The sequence below is a fragment of the Scyliorhinus canicula genome, chromosome 23 (genome assembly GCF_902713615.1).
Source record: "Scyliorhinus canicula chromosome 23, sScyCan1.1, whole genome shotgun sequence".
Classification (NCBI taxonomy): domain Eukaryota; kingdom Metazoa; phylum Chordata; class Chondrichthyes; order Carcharhiniformes; family Scyliorhinidae; genus Scyliorhinus; species Scyliorhinus canicula.
In genome coordinates, this window is record NC_052168.1 from 11,250,281 (window position 1) to 11,272,757 (window position 22,477).

Sequence of the window (22,477 nt, forward strand, 5' to 3'; positions counted from 1 at the left end):
GTAGTGGATCTGAAAGGAAGGTGTTCACAATTGTCATTTGATTCTCAGCATAGTTTTCATTGAACTAATTGAGCGTGTGTGTGTGTGTTTGTGCTGTTTGGGGAGGGCGAGGGGGGCCAGATGGGGCATGAATAGGTCGAGACCTGAAAGATCCCTGGATCAAGAGCTCACCTTTACTGTGCAAGATTAAATTTAAAGAAAAATATTTAATTACACTGCCGCCCATCATATTAGAGAGAGAACATATTGAACATTCCCTCTTTTCCAACTCGTCTTTCCCACAATAGGTGCAGCATTCAAGTGTACTGCTCCCAGCTGTGCACACTTTGTTATAAAGAAACATTTCCTTGGATTCCATGAGCTGAGTTATACATATTGTATTGCTGGTTTATAATAATTACCCTCATCCCTCCCTCCCTCCCACCCTCGCCACGCCACCCTCCCTCCCTCCCCCCCTCAATCTTTGTCGAATCAGTGCAGCCGCGAGGTTGCCTCGGGGAAGGTGAAGTCCTGATGGCTTTCACGGCATCGCCCCGCCGAACGGCAGAGAGTGAAGAGACCAGCTCCCAAACCGGAGTGGGGACAGTCCGGGGGGTGGGAGGGGGGGGGCTTCCATTCAGGGATGCACCGAGAAGCACCTTCCTTGTCGCTCCCCGCGGTGTTACCTAGGTTGAAAAAAAAAGAGGAAAAAAGATAAGCGATGTGAGCAGAAAGGCACGTGTTCCAGACTCAGTTTTAATTCCCCGTTCGCCTGTTCTCGATGCCCCGACTCCTGCTGGGATAAGCAGGGGTCGCCCTTTGGGACCTTGTCCAACTCGCTATGCTTCAACATGGAGCCTCGGCCAAGGATTTTTGGCAGTCCATGAGAACCAGGCTGTTCAGGGGCTAATTTTAGAAGGCATTTCTTCAGAAAATCTTAAACTCTGCCTGAAACAAAGCTGCTCAGGCGAGGGTCAGCGGAAAATTTTTTAAACTGAGGACAATAGGTTTTTGAAAAAAGTACAATACTGCAGATACCGGAAATCTGAAGGAAGGACAGGAAATACTAGAAACACCTCGTGGATCTGTGGCGAGATAAACAAGAGCTGACGTTTCCGGTCATTAGGTCTCCGCTTTTCCCATTGCCTGAAATATCAGCCCAGGTTTTCTCTCTCCAGATGCTGCTACTCCTACCAGATGTGACAGCATGGCAGGTCACACTCTCTGTTCTGTGCCAACCTCATACATCCAATGAAGCTGGTGCACAACCTCGTCAGATGCTGCCCGGCCTCAATCGGTGGTGGCCAGGCGAAGGTATCAGGGCAGCATTGGTTTAGCACAGTGGGCTTGCAACGCAGAACAATGCCAGCAGCGCGGGTTCAATTCCCGTACCAGCCTTCCCGAACAGGTGCCGGAATGTGGCGACTAGGGGCTTTTCACAGTAACTTCATTGAAGCCTACTGATGACAATAAGCAATTATTATTATTATTATTAAGCATTGTGGGTAAGCTGGAGTTTAAAATGAAAAAAAATTAATTTAGAGTACCCAATTCTTTTTTTTTTCCAATTAAGGGGCAATTTAGCGTGGCCAATCCACCTACCCTGCACATCTTTGGGTTGTGGGGCGAAACGCACGCAAACACGGGGAGAATGTGCAAACTCCACACGGACAGTGACCCAGAGCCGGCATCGAGCTGGGGACCTCGGCGCCGTGAGACAACAGGGCTAACCACTGCGCCACCGTGCTGCCCTAAGCTGGAGTTAAGGTACAAATCAGCATTGCCTGAATGAATGGCAGGACAGGTTCAAGAGGCTGAATGGCCTCCTCCATTTTCCCTATGACTGTGGCAGCACCAACACACATGTCCTCGCTTGACACTTAAGACACAGGTACATTTTCCAGTATGAGGGACTGGAACCTGGCACATTTCCCTGGCATTGTACATGAACAGTTCAGAGAATTGCAGTCTCTTCACCATAACCCTGGATCAGAACAGAAACCTAGTGAAGACAGGAAACTGCAACTGAGACTCTGTACAGCTCATTAAGGGGCAGTATTTATTAACTGAACCATCGGAGGGAGCTGCAATTCCAACATTTTGACAAGTGATCTGTCCATCCTTTTTAATTGCCAACCTGCCGCAGACCACTTTCTGGAGCTGCTGGAAACCAGCAGAAAGTGACAATTGGAGGCATCCTATCCTCACTCGCACTATTGCAACCTACATTGATTAATGAACCCAATGAATCAACCAGTTTTATAAGATGATTGTTGTATATGATGGTAGTCTGAGGAGGACAGGCCTGGCTTGAAACCGCTGGAGTTTAAAAGAGTGAGAGACGAATTGATTGAAACATACAAGATCCGGAGGGGTTTTGGCAGGGTGGCTGTGGAGAGGATGTTTCCTCGTGGGAGAGAATCTAGAACGGGGGGAGGGGGGGACTTTTTCAGGCAGAACTCATTCTCGATTACCAAGGAGGTGAAAAGGTTACATGGGGTAGGCAGGAACGTGGGGTTGAGGTTACAATTTGATTGACCATGATCTTATCGAATGGCAGAGCAGGCTCGAGGGGTCTATTCCTGCTCCCAATTCGCATATTTGTATTTCTGGTTGATAGTGGCAATACAATGTGTTCTAATCAACAAATGGTTCCAATTAGATAGATCAGGGCGGACAAGGGGAGCCAATTTTAAAACTGTATGTGGCCAGATACAGTTAGATGTCAGACAGCGGGTCCCTGCGCTTACTGATTACTGAATTCCTGTCAGCGGCTACCAGCTTGTATGGTGGACACCAATTTGTTGATGCTTGAAGGAGCTTCTGGTCGAGATGGACTTCACCCATTACAAAAGGTGATTCAGGGTCAGAATGATTGCGGATATGGGTTGCAGATGAATTTGTCCAGGTGCTTTTCCACCATACTGGCTTGTGTTCTCAACTAGTTGCCCACTAAACCCATATCTCAGAATTATGAACGAGATGAAGAGACACCTGCGTGCGAGACAAATTGTGTTAGACGGTCTTTACCTGCCTTTCATTGTTATGATGTCCCATTAGAGAAAGGTGCCGTCAAGGGGTTAGCAGGCTGAGAAATAAGGAGTGGGAACAGACCCCTACATAGTCAACACTGCTCCTTTGTCACAGCAACAGATGGACTACAATCTCAACCAACATCTTGTTCAAGGGCCACTTTTCAGCAATGCTAAAACATACTGCGCAAGAACACGTTTGATTGATTGGCTAACTGATGTGTGGGATGATGTAGATCTTTAGTGGTTCCCCACACATCTCTTGACGCTAATTCTGACTATGTAATCTGCACAAACCCCCAAAAACTACAGCCATGTTCAGCTCTTCTACCTCAGAGTGTGGTGGGTACTGGGACAGTGAACAAATGAGGAATTAGACAGATTTGTAATTGGTAATAGGTTGAAGGGTTACGGAGAATGGGTAGGACGGTGGAGTTGAGGCCAGGATGAGATCAGCCATGATCATATTGAACGGTGGAGCAGGCTCGAGGGGCTAAATTGCCTGCTCCTAGTTCTTACGTTCTAAGAAAGAACTATTCTGTCTAATTCCACCTTCCAGCTCTTGGTCTGTAGCCCTGTAGGCAACAGCACCTCAAGCACAAATCTGGTGCTATTGATTAATAAGGGAATTTCTTGATTAATGAGATCAGGGGTTACAGGGGAAGGCAGGATAATGGGGGTGAGGAACATATCAGCCATGATCAAAAGGCGGAAAAGACTCGATGGGCTGAATGGCCTAATTCTGCTCCTATTTCAGATGGTTTGAAACACATGGTTACCCCAAACATCTAAAACAGGAATACAGCATATTGGCTAGTCAGAACTTTGCAGAACGGGAGCCCCTTGGCCGGGCCCTTTGCCATGCACCATGGAGGTGGGTGCGTGGGTGTGGGGAGCACTGTGAAAATCCCCCAGTTGCCACATTCTGGTGCCTGTTCGGGTATACTGAGGGAGAATTCAGAATTCACCGAACAAGCACGTCTTTTCAGGACTTGCGGGAGCAAACCGGAGCACCCGGAGGAAAGCCACCCAGACACGGGGAGAACGTGTAGACTCCACACAGTCAGTGATCCAAGCCGGGAATTGAGCCCGTGTCCCTGGCGCTGTGAAGCAACAGAGCTAACCACTGTGCTACCACAGGTGTTTGACAATGTCAGATAATCGGCTTTAAGTGATGTTGGTTGGGAGATAAATTAGCTAGGCGGGGGGGGGGGGGGGGGGGGGGGGGGGGGGGGGGGGGGGGGGAATTCAGCCAGGTTCGAGATAATGGAATAGCAGCTGTAACACCAATCTGAGGACGAGACACTCAGCTTAACATCCCATCTGAAAGACGACACCTCCGGCAGTGCGGCACTCTCTCAGTGCTGCAGTGAGTGTCAGCTTTCATTCTGTGCTTAAAGCAGTCTGGAGAGGACCCACCACAACATGTGGATTCAGAGACGGGAATGGTACCAGCAAGACGAACCTGCTACACAAGGAAAGGGCATCTATTCCAGGTCAAGGAGGAAAAGCTGCTCTTTCTCCTCCCTTTATAGTCATCAGCCAGAGAGCTGACGGTGGCTATTTTCCAACTTCTTTTCCACAAGGGAAACATGGCTTTCAAAGGAGGCCGAGGCACAAGAAGGTAGGCGCCTACCAAAGGACAACACATCCCGGCAAGAAATAAAAAGCACAACATTAATCAAGTGGTGGAATAATGCATTCCCAATCCCACATGTATAACTCAGCCTTGAAGCGTGAAGGACAGTCAACACGCCACAAGGCACAGGGTGAAGGAACTGTTGTTAGCTGACAGTGGCTGCAGTCAGAAGCTCACTAAAGAGCAGCACCGCAGGATCAAGGAGCAGACGACACCATGTGGAGACAGACTGGCGAACTGTGGGACAGGGTGGAGGGTTCACACATCTCAACGGTGGTCACAAGGTTAATGATTCCACTCATTCCCTCCTCCCCCAACACCCCCATCTCCCCCTCGACTCGATAACCCTTGTAAAATTGGAACATTCCTCAATCATTAATCTTCCTGACGGGACTTGGCACAGAGGGTGTTCTCCCATGACTGGGGGATCGGGAACACGGGCAGCACAGTCTCTGGATAAGATAACAATCACTGAGGACTGAGATGAGAAAGTTCTTCAAACGGGATGAAAATCTTGGGAGTCTACCTCAGAGAGTGTAGATGCATCATTGTTAAATATATTTAAGGCAACGAAGGAACAGATTTTGGATATCTTTAGGGAATCAAAGGATTGGGTAGGAAAGTGAAGTTGAGGCAAAAGATTAGCCATGACCCAATGAATGCCAGAGCAGGCTCAATAGAATTTACAGTGCAGGAGGCCGCTCGGTCCATCGAGTCTGCACCGGCTCTTGGAAAGAACACCCTACCCAAGCCCACACCACCACCCTATGCCGTAACCCAGTAACCCCACCTAACACTAAGGGCAATCTTGGACACTAAGGGCAGTTTATCATGGCCAATCCACCTAACCTGCACATCTTTGGACTGTGGGAGGAAACCCACGCACACACTGGGAGAACGTGCAGACTCCGCACAGACAGTGACCCAAGCCGGGAATCAAACCTGGGACCGTGGAGCTGTGAAGCAATTGTGCTAATCACTGTGCCACCATGCTGCCCTTAAGGGGCCTATTCATCCATCTATTAAGTTATGTTAAATCTATACGGCACTCAACCCCTTACTGACCACCCCTTAAACAGCGTTGTTGTTCTCCTAAAAGATTAGATAGTTAGAGAAAAAAAAAAATCACTCGGCTATTGGACCACAAGCGGCATCACAGCAAGACTTCATCAACAATCAGAAGTAGGCATTCCTGGTAAATCCTACATCAACCAATTCAGCACGTGGATATCCAAGCTGGAAACACTGATGGCCTGCACAGGTTACAGGGAATGGGCAGGGGAGTGGACCCGGGTAGAGTGCTCTTTCGGAGGGTCGGTGCAGACTCGAGGGCCGAATGGCCTAATTCTGCGCTGTAGGGATACGCCAATTTGAGTGGTCTATCACAATGCTTCTCCCCCACTCCCATGCCAGAGAGTTACAACTTTTGCAGCTCCTCACCTGGCTAACGGTTGGGAGAGGAGGTATCTTTTTTTTTTAAATTTAGAGTACCCAATTAATTTTTTTTCCCCAATTAAGGGGCAATTTAGCGTGGCCAATCCACCTACCCTGCACATCTTTTGGGTTGTGGTGGCAAAACCCACGCAAATACGGGGAGAATGTGCAAACTCCACACGGACAGTGACCTAGAGCCGGGATTGAACCTGGGACCATGGCACACGAGGCCACAGTGCTAACCCACTGCGCCACCGTGCAGGGGAGGTATCTGATGAACCACATTGGAGGCCCCCCCGACAGGAACCTCGAGGTAGATACTGTGCAGAAGCAAGTGAACACTAACTAATGATACAGCTTAAATTAACATTACTGTCACTGAAGCAACATTGAGTACGCCAAGGCTCTGTGCAGCAATGTGCTGAAATTATGGCTCCCTTGGCTGTGGATTGGGAACCTGTCAAATCATGACTGCTTCTGGGGAAATTATGCACTTACACATGCTTTTCCTCATTCCAGGCAAGGTTGTCTGACAGCCTGCCCCCAAGGCTATACATCGGTCTGGGGCCTTTAGAACTGCCTTTAATTTTTTTTAACTTGAACCAATTTCACCACCAACACCCGAACCAAAAAGATCAAAGTCAAACCAAAGCAATGCCTGAGCAGATTGTTGGCTAGGAAACGTGGTGCTTGAAAGAGGCCATCACTCAAAGAACCAAGGTGCCTTTATAATGGGTGGGTAACCAAACATTTCACTTCGTTCTACATCGCCCATGGCCTAAGCAGGACACGGCAAACGAGAAGCGATTTCAGGAGAGATGACCTAGTTAAAAGAGCTGAAACTGCAGCCAAACCAGATCTGCTGAAAGCATCTTGGGCTGCGAGCTCAAGTTGAACAGATGTGATCAGCGCAAGCCAGGGCATCAGATCTCCATTCCTCCTCCTCTTTCCTTCACCCAGAGGGTTGCAGAGGTCTGGGACTCGCTGCCTGACAGGGCAGCAAGAGTCAAAAAGCTCTCAACTCATTTAAAAGGTGCCTGGATGTGCACCACAAGTGCCGCAACCCAAGAGCCAGGGACTAAGTGATGGAAAGTGGATCAGTCTGGGTGGCTTGTTTTTCGGCCTGCGCAGATACGAGGGGCCGAGCGGTCTCTGCCTGTGCTGTAAACATTCTGCAGTCCGGATTCCTGTCCTTAGTACCGCAGAGCACACGTGGGTGCTCAGCAGAGGAAATCTGGCCCCATTTTGATATATGACGCAATTGCTGTGCAATTACCATAGCTTCATCTTCTGTGGATTAATGAGACAAAGAACAAAGAAAAGTACAGCACAGGAACAGGCCATTCGGCCCTCCAAGCCCGTGCCGACCATGCTGCCCGTCGAAACTAAAATCTTCTACACTTCCTGGGTCCATGTCCCTCTATTCCCATCCTATTCATGTATTTGTCAAGATGCCCCTTAAACGTCACTATCGTCCCTGCTTCCACCACCTCCTCCGGCAGCGAGTTTCAGGCACCCACTACCCTCTGTGTAAAAAAACTTGCCTCGTACATCTCCTTTAAACCTTGCACCTCGCACCTTAAACCTATGTCCCCTAGTAATTGACCCCTCTACCCTGGGGAAAAGTCTCTGACTATCCACTCTGTCTATGCCCCTCATAATTTTGTAGACCTCTATCAGGTCGCCCCTCAACCTCCTGCATTCCATTGAGAACAAACCCAGTTTATTCAATCTCTCCTCGTAACTAACGCCCTCCATACCAGGCAACATCCTGGTAAATCACTTCTGCACGCTCTCTAAAGCCTCCACATCCTTCCAGTAGTGTAGCGACCAGAATTGAACACTATACTCCAAGTGTGGCCTAACCAAGGTTCTATACAGCTGCAACATGACTTGCCAATTTTTATACTCAGTGCCCTGGCCAATGAAAGCAGGAATGCCGTATGCCTTCTTGACTACCAGATCCACTTGTGATGATCTGTGGACCTGTACACCTATATCTCTCTGTCAGGGTACGGTGGCGCAGTGGGTTAGCACCGAGGTCCCAGGTTCGATCCCAGCTCTGGGTCACTGTCCATGTGGAGTTTGCACATTCTCCCCGTGTCCGCGTGGGTTTCACCCTCGCAACCCAAAGATGGGCAGGGTAGGTGAATTGGCCACGCTAAATTGCCCCTTAATTGGAAAAAATGAATTGGGAACTCTAAATTTATTTTTAAAAAGATCTCTCTGTCAATAGGGTTCTACCATTCACTGTATAGTCCCAACCTGTATTGGACCTTCCAAAATGCATTACCTCACATTTGTCCGGATTAAACTTCATCTGCCATCTCTCCGACCAAGTCTCCAAACGATCTAAATCCTGCTGTATCCTCTGACAGTCCTCATTGCTACCCGCAATTCCACCAACCTTTATGTCGTCCGCAAACTTACTAATCAGACCAGTTATTTTCCTCCAAATCATTTATATATACTACGAACAGCAAAGGTCCCAGCACTGATCCCTGCGGAACACCACTAGTCACAGCCCTCCAATCAGAAAGCACCCTTCCATTGCTACTCTCTGCCTTCTACGACCTAGACCATCCCAATCGGGGTAACATTTTACGGCAAATGCAATGAGCTTGGCCATGAGCTAAGAACTGGAGTTGAATTACATCAAATAAAAATGTAAATCTTTGTCTCTGTACAATCATTTCATCCTTGGATGGGCACTTGAGAGAAATAAACTTTCACGAGCTCATGGGGAAAAGCAGGGAACTAGGACTTACTGGATTGCTCGACACCAAGTCTTACAGGCAGTGCCAACACAAAACTAACCAAAAGTGGATGTCAAATGGTCCTTAACCATTCCACTGCCCCCAGGGACAAACTGCAGCGAGTCAATTTTGAATTGTGAACACTCTTCAGATGCTGCCTGGTGCACACATTTTGCAGCTCGATGGGGCTGCTCCACAAAATCTATTGAAGGATGGTCCATTTTAAAATGCACCTACTTCACAACTAATGAACCTCTGGGAAATCCAGGAGTCCCCCACCCTATCCCCGTCACCCCACCTCATCTTCAAATTCCTGAGCGCTAAGAGGCAATTTAACATGATCGATCCATCCAACCTGCACATCTTTGGATTGTGGGAGGAAACCGGAGCTCCCAGAGGAAACCCACGCAGGAACGGGGAGAATGTACAAACGCCACACCGTCACCCAAGGCCGCAATTGAACCAGGGCCCCAAACGCTGTAAGGGGTAAGTGCTAACCACTGTGCCACACTCTAGTTTAATCTGCCAAGCAAGGTAGGGTGCAGGTGCAGAACTGTTCTGGCGACGTACCACCTCCTTTCTTCGCAAGAGGAGTTCGGCAGTCTCAAACTGGTTTTATGAAAAACCTAGCTGGAGTCCCGAGAAGGTGATTCCCTCTCAGGAAAAGGTTTTTAAAAATCCCATAATCCCAGGTTATGAAAGTAGAATGCCACTTAACCAGTTGCCAGTGCAATCCTCAAAACTCTAGTAAAGAGCCTTGAATGCCATGTAATAAAAAAGGAATTTAGCTTAGTCAGTCACAGTAAGCCAAAAGCTCCATTTGTGCTCTCCCTGTGCCTGATGGCGGTGCCTTGATCGAGATCGATGAATCAGCACCAGCAGACTTATGTTCATTCTGCGTAAAGTAGCTTTGCTTAGGATACATAACATCTCGGGGGAATAAGCGGCCTTCAAGGCCTCTTCTCTCTCTCTGCACTGAGACAAATCAAGGTCCCAGAGTTGAAACAACCTAAATAAATATCTTAAGAAGGGAAGATAAGGGACAAAGTTAAGAATATAAATGGAGAGAAAGATTATATAAATATGCTGAGGTTACATAGGAAGTCACAATAAAATGAGTGTGATGAAAAAAACATTAAATAGCTGGAATAACAGGAGCGGCATGAAAGAGACCCAGGGCCGGGATCGAACCTGGGACCTCGGCGCCGTGAGGCAGCAATGCTAACCACTGCGCTGACCACAGTATCTTCATGCTTGACGGTGGTAAATCTTTGGAATTCTCTACCCGAGGGGCCGTCATTAAGTATTTTCAAGATTGAGTCTGATAGATTTCTATATATTGAAGACGTCAAGGGATGTATGGATCGTGCAGGAAACTGTTATTGAGGTATATGATCAGCCATGATCGAATTGAATGACAGCAGGCTCGAGAAGTTGAATGGCCTCCTCCTCCTATTTCCTATTGGTCGGAAAATAAAGGTAGTTTTAAGGGATTTATATTTGTATTGGTAGACATTAGAAATAAGGCATAGTTTCAGATTGGATTAATTTAATGTTTCTGTGGAAGGAAGGGTAGAGCCTATGATTAGATTCATGCTGGATAAAGGTGTTTGTATGTGTGGGGGTTGTTAAGTTCCATCTGTGATTCTATTGTGCTTAGAGAGGGTTTCAGCTTGAAGGGTAAGTAAAAGCCGAGAGAGAGTGTCATTGCTTAGCAGCACTTTCCAGAACTGAGTTCATTGGCAGTTGGAGATGGCTAGCGAGAGAGAAGGCAGCTCTCACAGTTCCGCTAGAAGCAGTTGTTTTTGAAGGCTGCAAAGGGAGCCTTGCTAGAAGAAAAGCCATATCGTTAAGAAACAGATGCCAGAAACCTAGTGTACAGTTAGTTAAGGAAACTAGAGAAATGAAGAGAAATTTGCAAGAAGTCTGGTGTTAACGAAACAGAGGAAACATGGGAATCCGAACAGATTACTGCTCAGTAAAGTCATAGAGTTGAAAAGGCACTGAATCATGAGAGGCCAGAAAGAGATCTGCAGTAGTGCTGAGGTTGGTGAGACGTTACTGCAGTTTGGGCGACATTATTTGAAATAATTGTGGAACTCGGTGGCCGGACCTCGAAGTTTGTGCAAAAATCTTTTAAGACGCAGGAAACCTGAAGGGAGATGTGTAAAACCTGAAAGTGAAACCTTGAAGGAAGCAGTGGAAGGGGAGCAGAATTTAGAGAAGATTTGAAAGTGTGACTTTTGAAAACTGCATTTGAAATCACTCGTGTGGAAGCCAGAGTTCAGAGAGAAGATTTAGAATTGGGATGACAAGAATATGAGACAAGGGAGCTCATTAGGGAGGTTTGATGAGAAATCTGCAGCCATTCACTTGGGTTCTGAGAGGAGTGCTGCTCAAGTCGGTCATCATGTATGCTTAAAAGGGACATTGTTAATGAGAACATTGTCACTTAAGGTGGACTTTGTAATCTGTGTTAATCCTAAAACCTGCGTGTAAACGTTAAATTAAAGGGGGAGTAAATAGGTACTGGATGATAACCCAATTTTTTTCATGGTTAAAAATTACCTTTTTTCCTTGTTAAAAGTAAGAGGTCCTGTGACTCTGTTTCTCGACTTTTTATTACAAAAACACGAAAAGGTCTTTTGAGCCGAGGTTCCAGTCTGGGATCTTCCCATCCAGTTATAATACCAACTGGGATGGTAACACAATGTTCCTTTACTCCTACTATTTGACCTATACTGCTGTCCTGTGCAGTGATGTGGAGATGCCGGCATTGGACTGGGGTGAGCACAAGGAAGTCACCCGAGGAAGGAGCAGTGCTCCGAAAGCTAGTGTTCGAAACAAACATGTTGGACTTTTTTGTGTGGGTTTCTACCCCCACAACCCAAAGATGTGCAGATTAGGTGGGTTGGCCACGCTAAATTGCCCCTTAATTGGAAAAAATTAATTGGATACTCTAAATTTATTTTAAAAAAGAAAAAACATTTAGGGCAGCACCGTAGCATAGTGGTTAACACAATTGCTTCACAGCTCCAGGCACCCAGGTTCGATTCCGGGCTTGGGTCACTGTCTGTGCGGAGTCTGCACGTTCTTCCCGTGTGTGCATGGGTTTCCTCGGGGTGCTCCGGTTTCCTCCCACAGTCCAAAGATATGCAGGTTAGGTGGATTGGCCGTGCTAAATTGCCCTCAGTGACCAAAATTGCCCTTATGCGTTGGCTGGGGTTACTGGGTTATGGGAATAGGGTGGAGACGTGGTCTTGGGTAGGGTGCTCTTTCCAAGAGCCGGTGCAGACTCAATGGGCTGAACGGCCTCCTTCTGCACTGTAAATTCTATGATTCTACGATGAAGCAATTCCTCCTCACGTTTGTCTTAAATACACCACAAAGAAAAGTATGGAGGGTGAGTGGGGAGAAGGCAGGAGAATGGGGATAAGAGAAATATCAGAATGACTGAATGGTTGAGCAGTCTCGATGGGCTGAGTGGCCTAATTCCGCTCCGCTGTCTTCTGGACAGTACCCCAAATAAAAGTACACAAAAGTACAGCATAAGAAACAGAGAAACGGATTGGAAGCACTTATTTAGCTGAAAGGAAATGATTAAGCAGGGCTTCATAAAGACCTGGCGACAAGTTGGGCATGATTGGGAGTTAAATATACAGCTACAAGGGAGAATTGGGAAATGAGGAGGAATTGGTAAAGGTACCAAAACAGCAGTGACCCCAGGAAGGGTGAACATGCAGTGGAAATAGTATAAGCAGAACTAAGAAAGCAGGAAAGGAGCAGATGCAAGACGCTGTGGGTAATTAGCCATAGACCTCCTGACAATAACGGGAGTACATGGAAAAAAATACCACCAAGATGAGGGAAGCACGGGGAAGAATTTTTGGTTGTAATGGAAGATTTGAATTTTCACAGACTGGCAGAAGCAAATGAATAACCGAAAAGGCAGTGAAGTTCTCAAAATTATTGGGCACGGTTTTCTGGATCAATATGTTTTACAATCAAAAAGGGATAAAGTTTGTATTAGGTTTAGAGATGAGTAATGAATCTGGCTTAGTTAACAATCTTTGTGCACAGTGACCATAATATTTTTGGTATTGGGTTCAAGAGGGAAGCACAATAATCATAAAACAAGACTTTGAACAAAACAGTAAACTCCAAAGGAACGAGACAATTAATGGATCACAGTAAACGGGGGTTGCAGGAAATCAATAAATAGTGCTAAATATTCAAAGCAATACTTGGTACAATGCAAAACCAGTACTACCTTAAAATCTGGAAGTGAGAGCAAAGCGAATAGTTGAGGTTTTTAGAAATATATTGAGAAGCAGGAGTGGTAATGGTGAATGTGGGCCCAAGATGCAGGCGGTAACATAATGGATAATAAAGGCCAAATTACCCTATTTCTGCTCCTATTTCTCAGCAAGGAAATGACAGAATCATTAAACCAACACTCTGTTACCACAATGAAAGACGACAAGATGTCAGCAGTGTAAGGGAACCTAAAAATAAGCCACATGAAGGAACTTTGCAGATTTTGGCAATTTTTTGTTCGGTTAAGGTTGTCAAAGGAAGTTAGGAATCAGAAACAGATTAGCCATCCTCGAATTGAATGGTGGGACAAGTTCAAGGGGCTGAATGGCCTACAGCTCTCGAGAGCCATTTTCATAAAAATGCGTCGCGTGGTAAACTATGTTCACTTTCTACACAGGCCTATAAAGTATTGAAAGTGGTTACGGAAGCAGTGACAGTAACTTGTGTAAAATAGCACCTTGGCAGTCATGAAGCCAAGGTCTTCAAGGAAACATTATAAAACAGAGCCACTTACGATGAAATTAGGTCAGAAGGTGGAAAGCTTGGTCAAAGAGCTAGGTTTAATAGAGTTTCTCAAAGGAGAAAGATGAGGCAGAGACTCCAGGAAGGAATTCTAGAGCTTAGGGCGCAGGCAACTAAAGGTACGGCGACCAATGGTGGGCAATTATCATTGGGGATGCACAAAAGGCCAGAATTAGCGGGGCACAGAGATCTCGGAGCTAGAGGAGATTACATAGATAGGAAGGACGAGATCATGGAGGCATCTGAAATCAAAGATATGAGAATTTTAAAATCAGGACACTGACGGACCAGGAGCCAATGGGGTTTTAGGAGAACGGGACATGCTGCCAGTTAAAGACAGGTGGCAGGGTTTTAGACCACTAAGTTTATAAAGGGTAGAAAGTGGGAGACCAGCAAGGAGTAAATTGGAACAGCCTCGAGGTACCAGAGGCGAATGAGGGGTTTAGCAGCAATGAGGTGAGACAGTGGTAATGTTATGGAGGAGGAAATGTCTGAATGATGGCACATGCAAGACAAGCAGAACTTCACGGCACAGCAATGCAGATCGCCTAATTTTTTTAAAGTCACTGTCGCGATGGTGTACGCTAGGATATTTACAATACAATCATGCAGAAATGACACTCATTCCCTCCAATTCCGGCGAGTAATTTATTTTCCCTCCCTTCTCAAGAGGTTTGGGTAAGAAAGGTGGTGTAGGATGCTCAAGTATCTCAGACAATGATCATTCCTAAAAACATACACAGGCGGAGTAGGCCATATAGCTGCTACTAGCCTGGCCCGCCATTTAATAAGATCATGGCTGCTCAGCTACAACTTCACCCCCATAGTCCTCAATTCACCCCATACTTCAGCTGAGTCAAATATTCACAGGTTGTTTGACTGCAGAGGGAACCATAACCCCCCCCCCACCCACATCAGTGGTGGCACCAAGGTCAGTCCTTTAGTTGCTTCAATGTCAGAGCACAGAGCTCTCAACAGAAAGATGTGAGACAGCTGATCTCAACTGATACACTTGGCCAGCAAGGTGGCACAGTGGTTGGCACTGCTGCCCTACACCAGCAGAGTCTTGGATTCCATTAACTGTGTGGAGTCTGCATGTTCTCCCCGTGTCTGCACGGGTTTCCCCCCGGGGGTTCCGGTTTCCTCCCACAGTCCAAAGATTTTCACAGTAACTTAATACAAGTGTTAATGTAAGCCCACTTGTGACAATAATAAATATTATTATTTAAGATGGGCAGGTTAGGTGGATTAGCCCTGCTAAATTGCTCCTTAGTGTCCAAAGAAGTGTAGTTTAGGAGGGGCTACAGGGATAGAGCAGGGAATAGATAGGGTGCCATTTCGGAGAGTCGGGCTTGATGGGCTGAATAACAACCTTCTGTACTGTAGGGATTCGATACTTAAGTCAGCACTGCTTACCCAATTTTACAATGCAGTTACAATTGCAATTATATAACATAATTATAATTAACAGCATCCAATTTGCATTCGGCAGAATTACACAAATACCAATGTGTGTAAAGTCACTACAAAAATGATATCAGTTGATGGATAAATGTTGGTTTGGACCACGAGGAATTCCTCTGCTGCTTCTTAATGAATGCTATGGGCTCTTATACATTCACTTGAAGGGACAGGGTGGGGTTTTGGTGTTCCCCTCAGTACAGCCCAAATCTACGTGCTCAATTCTATAGTAGACTCGCCAAATTTAAGGGCATTTAAGTGGTCACTGGATAGACATATGGATGAAAACGGAATAGTGTAGGTCAGATAGGCTTCAGATGGTTTCACAGGTCGGCGCAACATCGACAGCCGAAGGGTCCGTACTGCGCTGTAATGTTCTATATTCTAATTTTCCAGAGTGGGATTTGAACACATTTATCCATTTTTTTCTTTTAAAAGATACCATGATAGCTGCCTCAACCATATCCTGTGAGAAAACATTTCACCCGCCGACACTCGCCTGTGGAAAGAAACTCATGAAATGAAAATCGCTTATTGTCACGAGTAGGCTTCAATGAAGTTACTGTGAAAAGCCCCTAGTTGCCACACTCCGGCGCCTGTCCGGGGAGGCTGGTACGGGAATCCAACCGTGCTGCTGGCCTGCTCGGTCTGCTTTAAAGCCAGCGATTTAGCTCAGTGAGCTAAACCAGCCCCGTTGCAGTCATTGCAGTCTTGTTCCTCACTCTGCAAATATATGGATATAATAATAATCTTTATTAGTGTCACAAGTAGGCACTACAATGAAGTTACCGTGAAAATTCCCTCGTCGCCACATTCCAACGCCTGTTCAGGTACACCGAGGGAGAATTCAGAATGTCCAATTCACCTAACAAACAGGTCTTTCGGGTCTTGTGGGGCGAAACCGGAGCACCTGGAGTAAACCCATGCAGACAATGTGCAGACTCTGCACAGACGGTGACTCAAGCCAAGAATTGAACCCAAATCCCTGGCGCTGTGAAGCAACTTATACTACCATGAACCTTCGTCTCTCGTATCTTTCTTCACAGCCTCAAAATGCTTCCCAAATTTTAAAAGTATCTATTTTGCGGGAGAAAATATAACTAAGAGGGGATTCAACAGTCGGAGTATTACAAGTGCTTGCTCAAAACAATATTTTCTCATTCCTGGCATTATTCCGATAAAATATTTCCATACAAGTTTCAAATTTGTGCCTTCCCTCTGCCCAATTTTAAAATCATATACGAGGTGTTTAAGGTTCTCGTACAAAATTTTACTTTGGGTGTATGCATGATAAGAATCAAACTAGGAGTGCCGGTTGAAAGCACGATCCACAAAGTCTTTAAAATGTTAATGCCACTGTTAATGTTCATTGCTCTGAGGTCTCAGTTCTGTGCCTAGCAGCAACTGGAGGATGTCTCCAGCGGGTTGGAAAATCTGGATTCAATGACGTGTCGTATACAATGATGGTTATGTTGAAGCTCAGAAGTTTGAACTGCATTGCCGTAAAGCTATATGAATAGCACATCATGTGGACTGCATTAAAACCGCACATGGGTGTTACAAACTCCCCACACTGACCCCACAACATCCTTTCCCCTGTACAAGAAGCATTGTGCTCAGTTGTGTTTTCCGGTCACCAAGCAATTTTCTCATTGCGCTGATAAAAGTTTCTTTTTAATGAAATGTCTGAAATTTTCTAGTAAGCTTCATGACATATCTCATCAAACACCATCTGACAATCTATACGTATACATTTACTGCAATGTCCTCATCTACCAAATCAACCACTTCTTCAGAAAAGCGATTAAATTAGTTGAACATGACTTGCCTTTAACACGTGTCAGCTGCCTGAACATTAACTGGAATTATGGAGTGAAACAGCTTGCCCAGAACCTTTCCCTTACTCAGCAAGTCCATACCTCTGTTCTTGCCCCACAGATTCTGAAGTTTGGGGAACTGGACTGGCTTTTGGGGCCTCTGAGCCTTCCTGTACATTTCCTGTTGTAGGTCCAACCTCGGAGGTAGTTACGGGTTCTTCCTCGCTGCACAAGAAATGTAGACAATGGAGCTTCATTAGCAAGGGTATGTAACCTCCCCGATCCTTTGCAGAAACCATGTGCTTATTATAGCAATATATAAATATTAGGAGACCTGGCAGCACGCAAAGGTGAAGAGAAGGCTAGCTTTCCCGAGGCCCCGTCTGCCTGTTCGGATAGATGCAAAAGATCCCCTGCCGCTGTTTCAAAGCGGGGAGGAGTTATCTGCCATGTCCTGGTCTTTTTACAAACGCTGAAATAGCTTTGTGGATTCGGATTGCACCATCAGGGAGACTGGTTTCAACCACCTTTTGAGTTGGTTTTTCGGTGAGGGTGAGAATTCTAGTGGCACTTTCCTTGGTTCAACTTAGAGTCTCTGCCACCAGGCCCCTGCTCCCAGCTTTCGGCGGGGGCGAAGAGAGGAGAGAGAGACACCGTTATCCCGTCACAGTGAAGCTCATGGATCACATAGTCAATGGGTCAACTTCCAATAATGTGACCATGGACACAAATGGCTACTTCACTGCTCTGCATCAGCCACTGGAGGACAAAAATTCAGAACATTCCAACTGACAATACGACCAAACACAATGTGAACTTGTCGCAGATGTTTTTCATTTTTACTTATTTTGTTCTCTCAGTTTTCCAGAGGTTTGAATTAAAAACAATGGACTCCACAAAGGCCATTAAGTTTGATGCTTCCAGCTATCAGAGCTACCTGGTGAAGTATAGGAATGACTGTGTTGGGGTGAGGGTGGACAACTCTCTCCTAATATCTTTCCCTCTGGTCGAGGCATGGAGCTCCTCACAGTAACCCTGTGACTTTGGAGAGCTGAACTTGCACTCTGCCACTCTGGAGTTCAACACGTTGCACTCCCAAAGTCATTGCTCTGCCTCCCCCAAACTACAGCATCCATTTATAACTCTACTCACCGCCTACGTCCCAACCAGCATCGGGAACTAAAAGTGGTAAAGACCTTTGGCTGCAAGTGCATTTACAAACACTGGAGATGGTGCCAGAGTCAGCTCTGTTGACAAGTTAATAGCTCAGGGAACCCAAGTCCACCATGCCTGATAGCTCCAATTGACCGTTCTACTCGCTTAACCATGAGCAAAGACCATCTCGTGATCTGTGGATCACAATAACGCCCCATTTCTTGCGACACAACTACTCAAGACTCTATTTTTAAAATAAATACCTTGTGCGTGTTTTAGCTTCTGGACTTTTCACCTCAGGAGAACAGATAGCTTCCGGTACGGAGCCATTGAGAACTGTCACACTTTCCACGTGGGGTGGCGTACCCGTCTTAGAGTTGGTATCTGGTATCTTCTCATTCTCTTCATTGCTCGATGAGACTGAAACCTCTGCATTGAAGAAATGGGGTTTTTACTAATGCTGGACATATTTTAGGCAATTATCTTCTCCCTTCATCTCAAAAGTAATGACATGCTAGGCTCAGGTCCTAGAAGCAATGGCTGCTTCCCAGTATCATTCCCATTCAGCCACCTTTATTGTGAGTATAAACACCACATATTGACAGTGCTACTTGATCATAAAGAACCCAGTCTCATCCCCACTGGGTCCACAGACACACATGCACGTTGCAGTGGGAGTTAGAGGATATGGATCTTTGTCACCTCCCTGGCCTGGGGTGTCTAGGTTAATCTTAAAAACTACATTCAATCCGACAGAGGTCACTTATCAGAGCACAGACTAGGTTAACCAAGTGACCATGGCTACCAACTGAGTCAAGGAAGGAGCTGCGCTTTCAAACTACTCAATGTTCGGACACTTTAGATTCTAAAGGTACGTTCTCTTTTCTTTATATTTCTCATGGTCCAAGGAATAATTCCTCTGAGAATTAAAATATATTACATCCATAGTTATAAACGTCCTCCTCCAACTCCCACTGAATAATCAGCCCAGGAGAGTGACAGATCTGTATCTGCAGCATTGTAACTGGGCTTCAAACCACAACAAGATCTAAAACTAAACCAACATTACTGATCGGGGTGTGGGGTCTCAACTCCACTTTCCTGCCTCCTGCCCCCTGCTCCCGCCCCCCCCCCCCCCCCCCCCAAAATAATGCCAAAGATTAGAGAGACAGAGGTAAAGCAAGGAGGTAACAGCAGCCTTGGTTTTTGTTATGGGCCAGGATTTAGAGAACCCCAAATTGTATCATGGAGTTCACCTGACCCACAATGTTTAATAGTTTGTGGTTATGGGGAGCACACGGGCCTACCTTACAGGTCTGATGCGCCAGAGATCTACAGTACTTTTAAATTAAAACAATGTTTATTTATGAAACCAGTCAACACTTTATAAACCCACAGTAAATATCTTAACAACTATCAACACCAATCCTCCCCACACATACAATATTCTACAAGTAAACCTTAATCTTTCCTTATTAACATCCATAAGACAAAAGACCCTTTTTAACACAAAAATCAGGTTTAAATTCACTACTGAGAGCAGTCAGCACTTTGAAATCACCCAATTGATCTGGAAACTGTCTTTAGTTTGCAGAGAGATCCTTATACAGCTCCTTGTTTTGCCTGCAGCTATCCAGCTCTCAAAACGAAACTAAAACACACCCTGTAGCAAACAGCCTAAAACGAAAGAAAGCAGACAGGCAGCCCAGCTCCACTCTGACATCGCTGATAAACACCCATTTCTTAAAGGTACATCCACTACAGATATTTTTATAAACACCCATTTCTTATAGGTACTCTCACATGACAGTTTCAAAAGCCTGACGATTCTCCGAAAGATGGAATGGCATACAGGCAAAATAAAAATCCATTCAGGGCAAAGAGCCAGCACTGACCAGGTGGCCTGCTTTTGCACTCAAATTTGAACCAGTACCCAGAGGCACAGCGTTTTCAAAAGATCCCATCCTTTGGAAAGTCATTTTCTTTCAAATCCAAAAGCAGAATATTACCTGCAGCGCTAAACTGTTTACAAAGAATCCACCCCCTCGGCCTGCTTTGCCCACAAGCACAGCTCGTCAGCTGAAATGTTAGTGGGAGGTGGACTCGGCTTGCAGTGCTGCCGAGTTGCAAGATAAAGTCAATTCAAGTGTTTTGACTGGATTTCCAGTGAACTAATTAAATCGGAAGAAGCTGGGCGATGATGAGCTTAAATCGCAATTCTTTTATTACTTTTAATTGTGTCTCAATTTTGCCACCGCAAGACAAAAGCCAGAAAATTGCGCCACCACTTGCTGTTTTGCAGTTACATATTGCTGCAAATAACTGCATAGCTTGCGCCTAAATCTCCCTGTAGGTTTGGGTGCAGCTTTGCAATTTGGGTCTTATTAACCCTCACCGTTCCATTTATTTCTATGCATATATTTTGCCCACAGTGCTCTGTGTAAGGTTTGAATACACGTCCAAGAAGATTTGTTCTGAACTCCCACATTAGAGTCTCTCTCTCCCATGTTGCCTCCTATCTCACTCTAAAATCTCTATCGACTTGCTCTCTGCTTTCAGAAGAGTTTCTATAATGTTATAGGCACCTGGTAAGCGAGGGCTGCGGTTTAAAAGTCCGATTCCTAGGATGAAGAGGGTATGTCTTATAAGGAAAGGTTGAGCAGATTGAGCCTGTACTGAATGGAATTTAGAAGAATGAGAGGTGATCTTATCAAAACATAAAATATTTTGAGGGGACTCGACAAAGTAAATGCTGGGAGGATGTTTCCTCTTAAGATAAGGAGTTTCCAATTTAAGATGGGTGGCATGGTAGCACAGTGGTTAGCACTGTTGCTTCACAGCTCCAAGGTCCTAGGTTCGATTCCCAGCTTGGGTCACTGGTCACTAGTGTGCGGAGTCTGCACGTTCTCCCCGTGTCTGTTTCGGTTTCCAGCGGGTGCTCTGGTTTCCTCCCACAGTCCAAAGATATGCAGGTTAGGTGGATTGGCCAAGCTAAATTATCCCTTAGTGTCCAAAAAGGTTAGGTGGGGTTACAAGGATAGGGTGGAGGTGTCGGCTTAAGTAAGGTGCTCTTTCCAAGGGCCAGTGCAGACTCGATGGGCCGAATGGCCTCCTTCTGCACTGTAAATTCTATGAACAAGGAAGAGGTTCTTCTCTCAGAGGGTCATCAGTCTTTGGAACTCTTACTCAGAGAGCAGTGGCGGCTGGAGGAGTTAAGACAAATTCTTGATCTAAAGGAGATCAAGTGTAATGGGGGATTTGGGGGGGGGGATGAGACTGGGTAGGCAAGAAGATGAGTTAAGGCCACAATCAGATCCGCCGCGATCTTATCGAAGGCCAAACGGCCTTCCGCTGCTCCTAATTTTTATGTCCTTATAAGGGTGGAAATACTGCAGTTGAAAGGTTTTGAAGAACTGGGAGAGGCTGTGCCGCTGTAGGGAGTGGTGCAGGGACCAACATTTGAGAACAGAAAGAGGGCAGGTCGTATGCGGGATGGATAGCACAACTACAGCCTACACTCACTGACTGAACTTCACCGGCGGCAGCATGTTTGGGACATGCCGAGGTCGTGAAAGGCGCTATATAAACGCAGGCCCTCCTTTTTGGGTAAGAGAATAAAGTTAGAGCACCGGCTAACAGCGTTAGTGGAGAAAGAAAATAAAGAAAACTCGAGGGAAAGAACTTGAGAGACTGAGCTGGAGTGAGAACAGAATCATGTCAGGATAAGTCTCATTTGAGGTCCTAAAAAAAATCAATGGCACATTTTTACAGGTTTTGCCTGTGGGTTAAACAAAATTAAGAACCAAAAGTGCCATTTTTGCCACACTGACACTCCGATGCTCCCCTGACAGCTTACTCAGCGAGGAAATTAATTAACATTTATGACCTGAGGCGCAGAAACCCACAGACTTGCAGCCCAGGACAATTAGAGGAATTAATGTGTGGCAACAGACTTGGAGGCACAAATACATTTACATAATACTGGGCTGAAAGGGTTAAATTAGGGCTGGTTGCATTAACCACCATCGTCTCACGGGTAGTTAGGGATAGGCAACAAATGCTGGCCTTGGCAGTACCGCCCACACCCCATTAAAGAATAACAAGATATTTAATTCCGTTGAGTGTGGTGTGTGCCAATCAAAAATTTTCAAAATAAATTAATTTTATTACTGGGGTGTGGGTGTCACTGGGCGGGCGAGCATTTACTGCCCAACCCTAATTGCCCTGAGCCGAGTGGTTCGCTGGGCGACATTGCTGTGGGTCTGGAGTCACATGTAGGTCAGATCAGGTAAGGGTGGCAGATCTTCTCCCCACAGGGCATTAGTGAACCAGATGGGTTTTTAACAACGATCCACGCTGGTTTCA

General features: G+C 45.9%; 1 protein-coding gene across 2 annotated transcripts in view; it reads right to left on the bottom strand.

The window, feature by feature from the left end:
• Positions 1-430: 430 nt before the first annotated feature.
• The window catches only part of LOC119956549 (serine/threonine-protein phosphatase 6 regulatory subunit 3-like), a 107,623-nt gene continuing 85,576 nt past the window's right edge, over positions 431-22,477 (bottom strand). For both annotated transcript variants that reach the window (XM_038783849.1, XM_038783848.1), the window contains exons 21-23: positions 18,376-18,541; positions 17,060-17,182; positions 431-665 (exon numbers count right to left, since the gene is read on the bottom strand). In XM_038783849.1, coding sequence (XP_038639777.1) covers positions 662-665; positions 17,060-17,182; positions 18,376-18,541 — 293 coding nt within the window. In that variant the 3' untranslated portion in view covers positions 431-661. The remainder of the gene's footprint in view (positions 666-17,059; positions 17,183-18,375; positions 18,542-22,477) is intronic.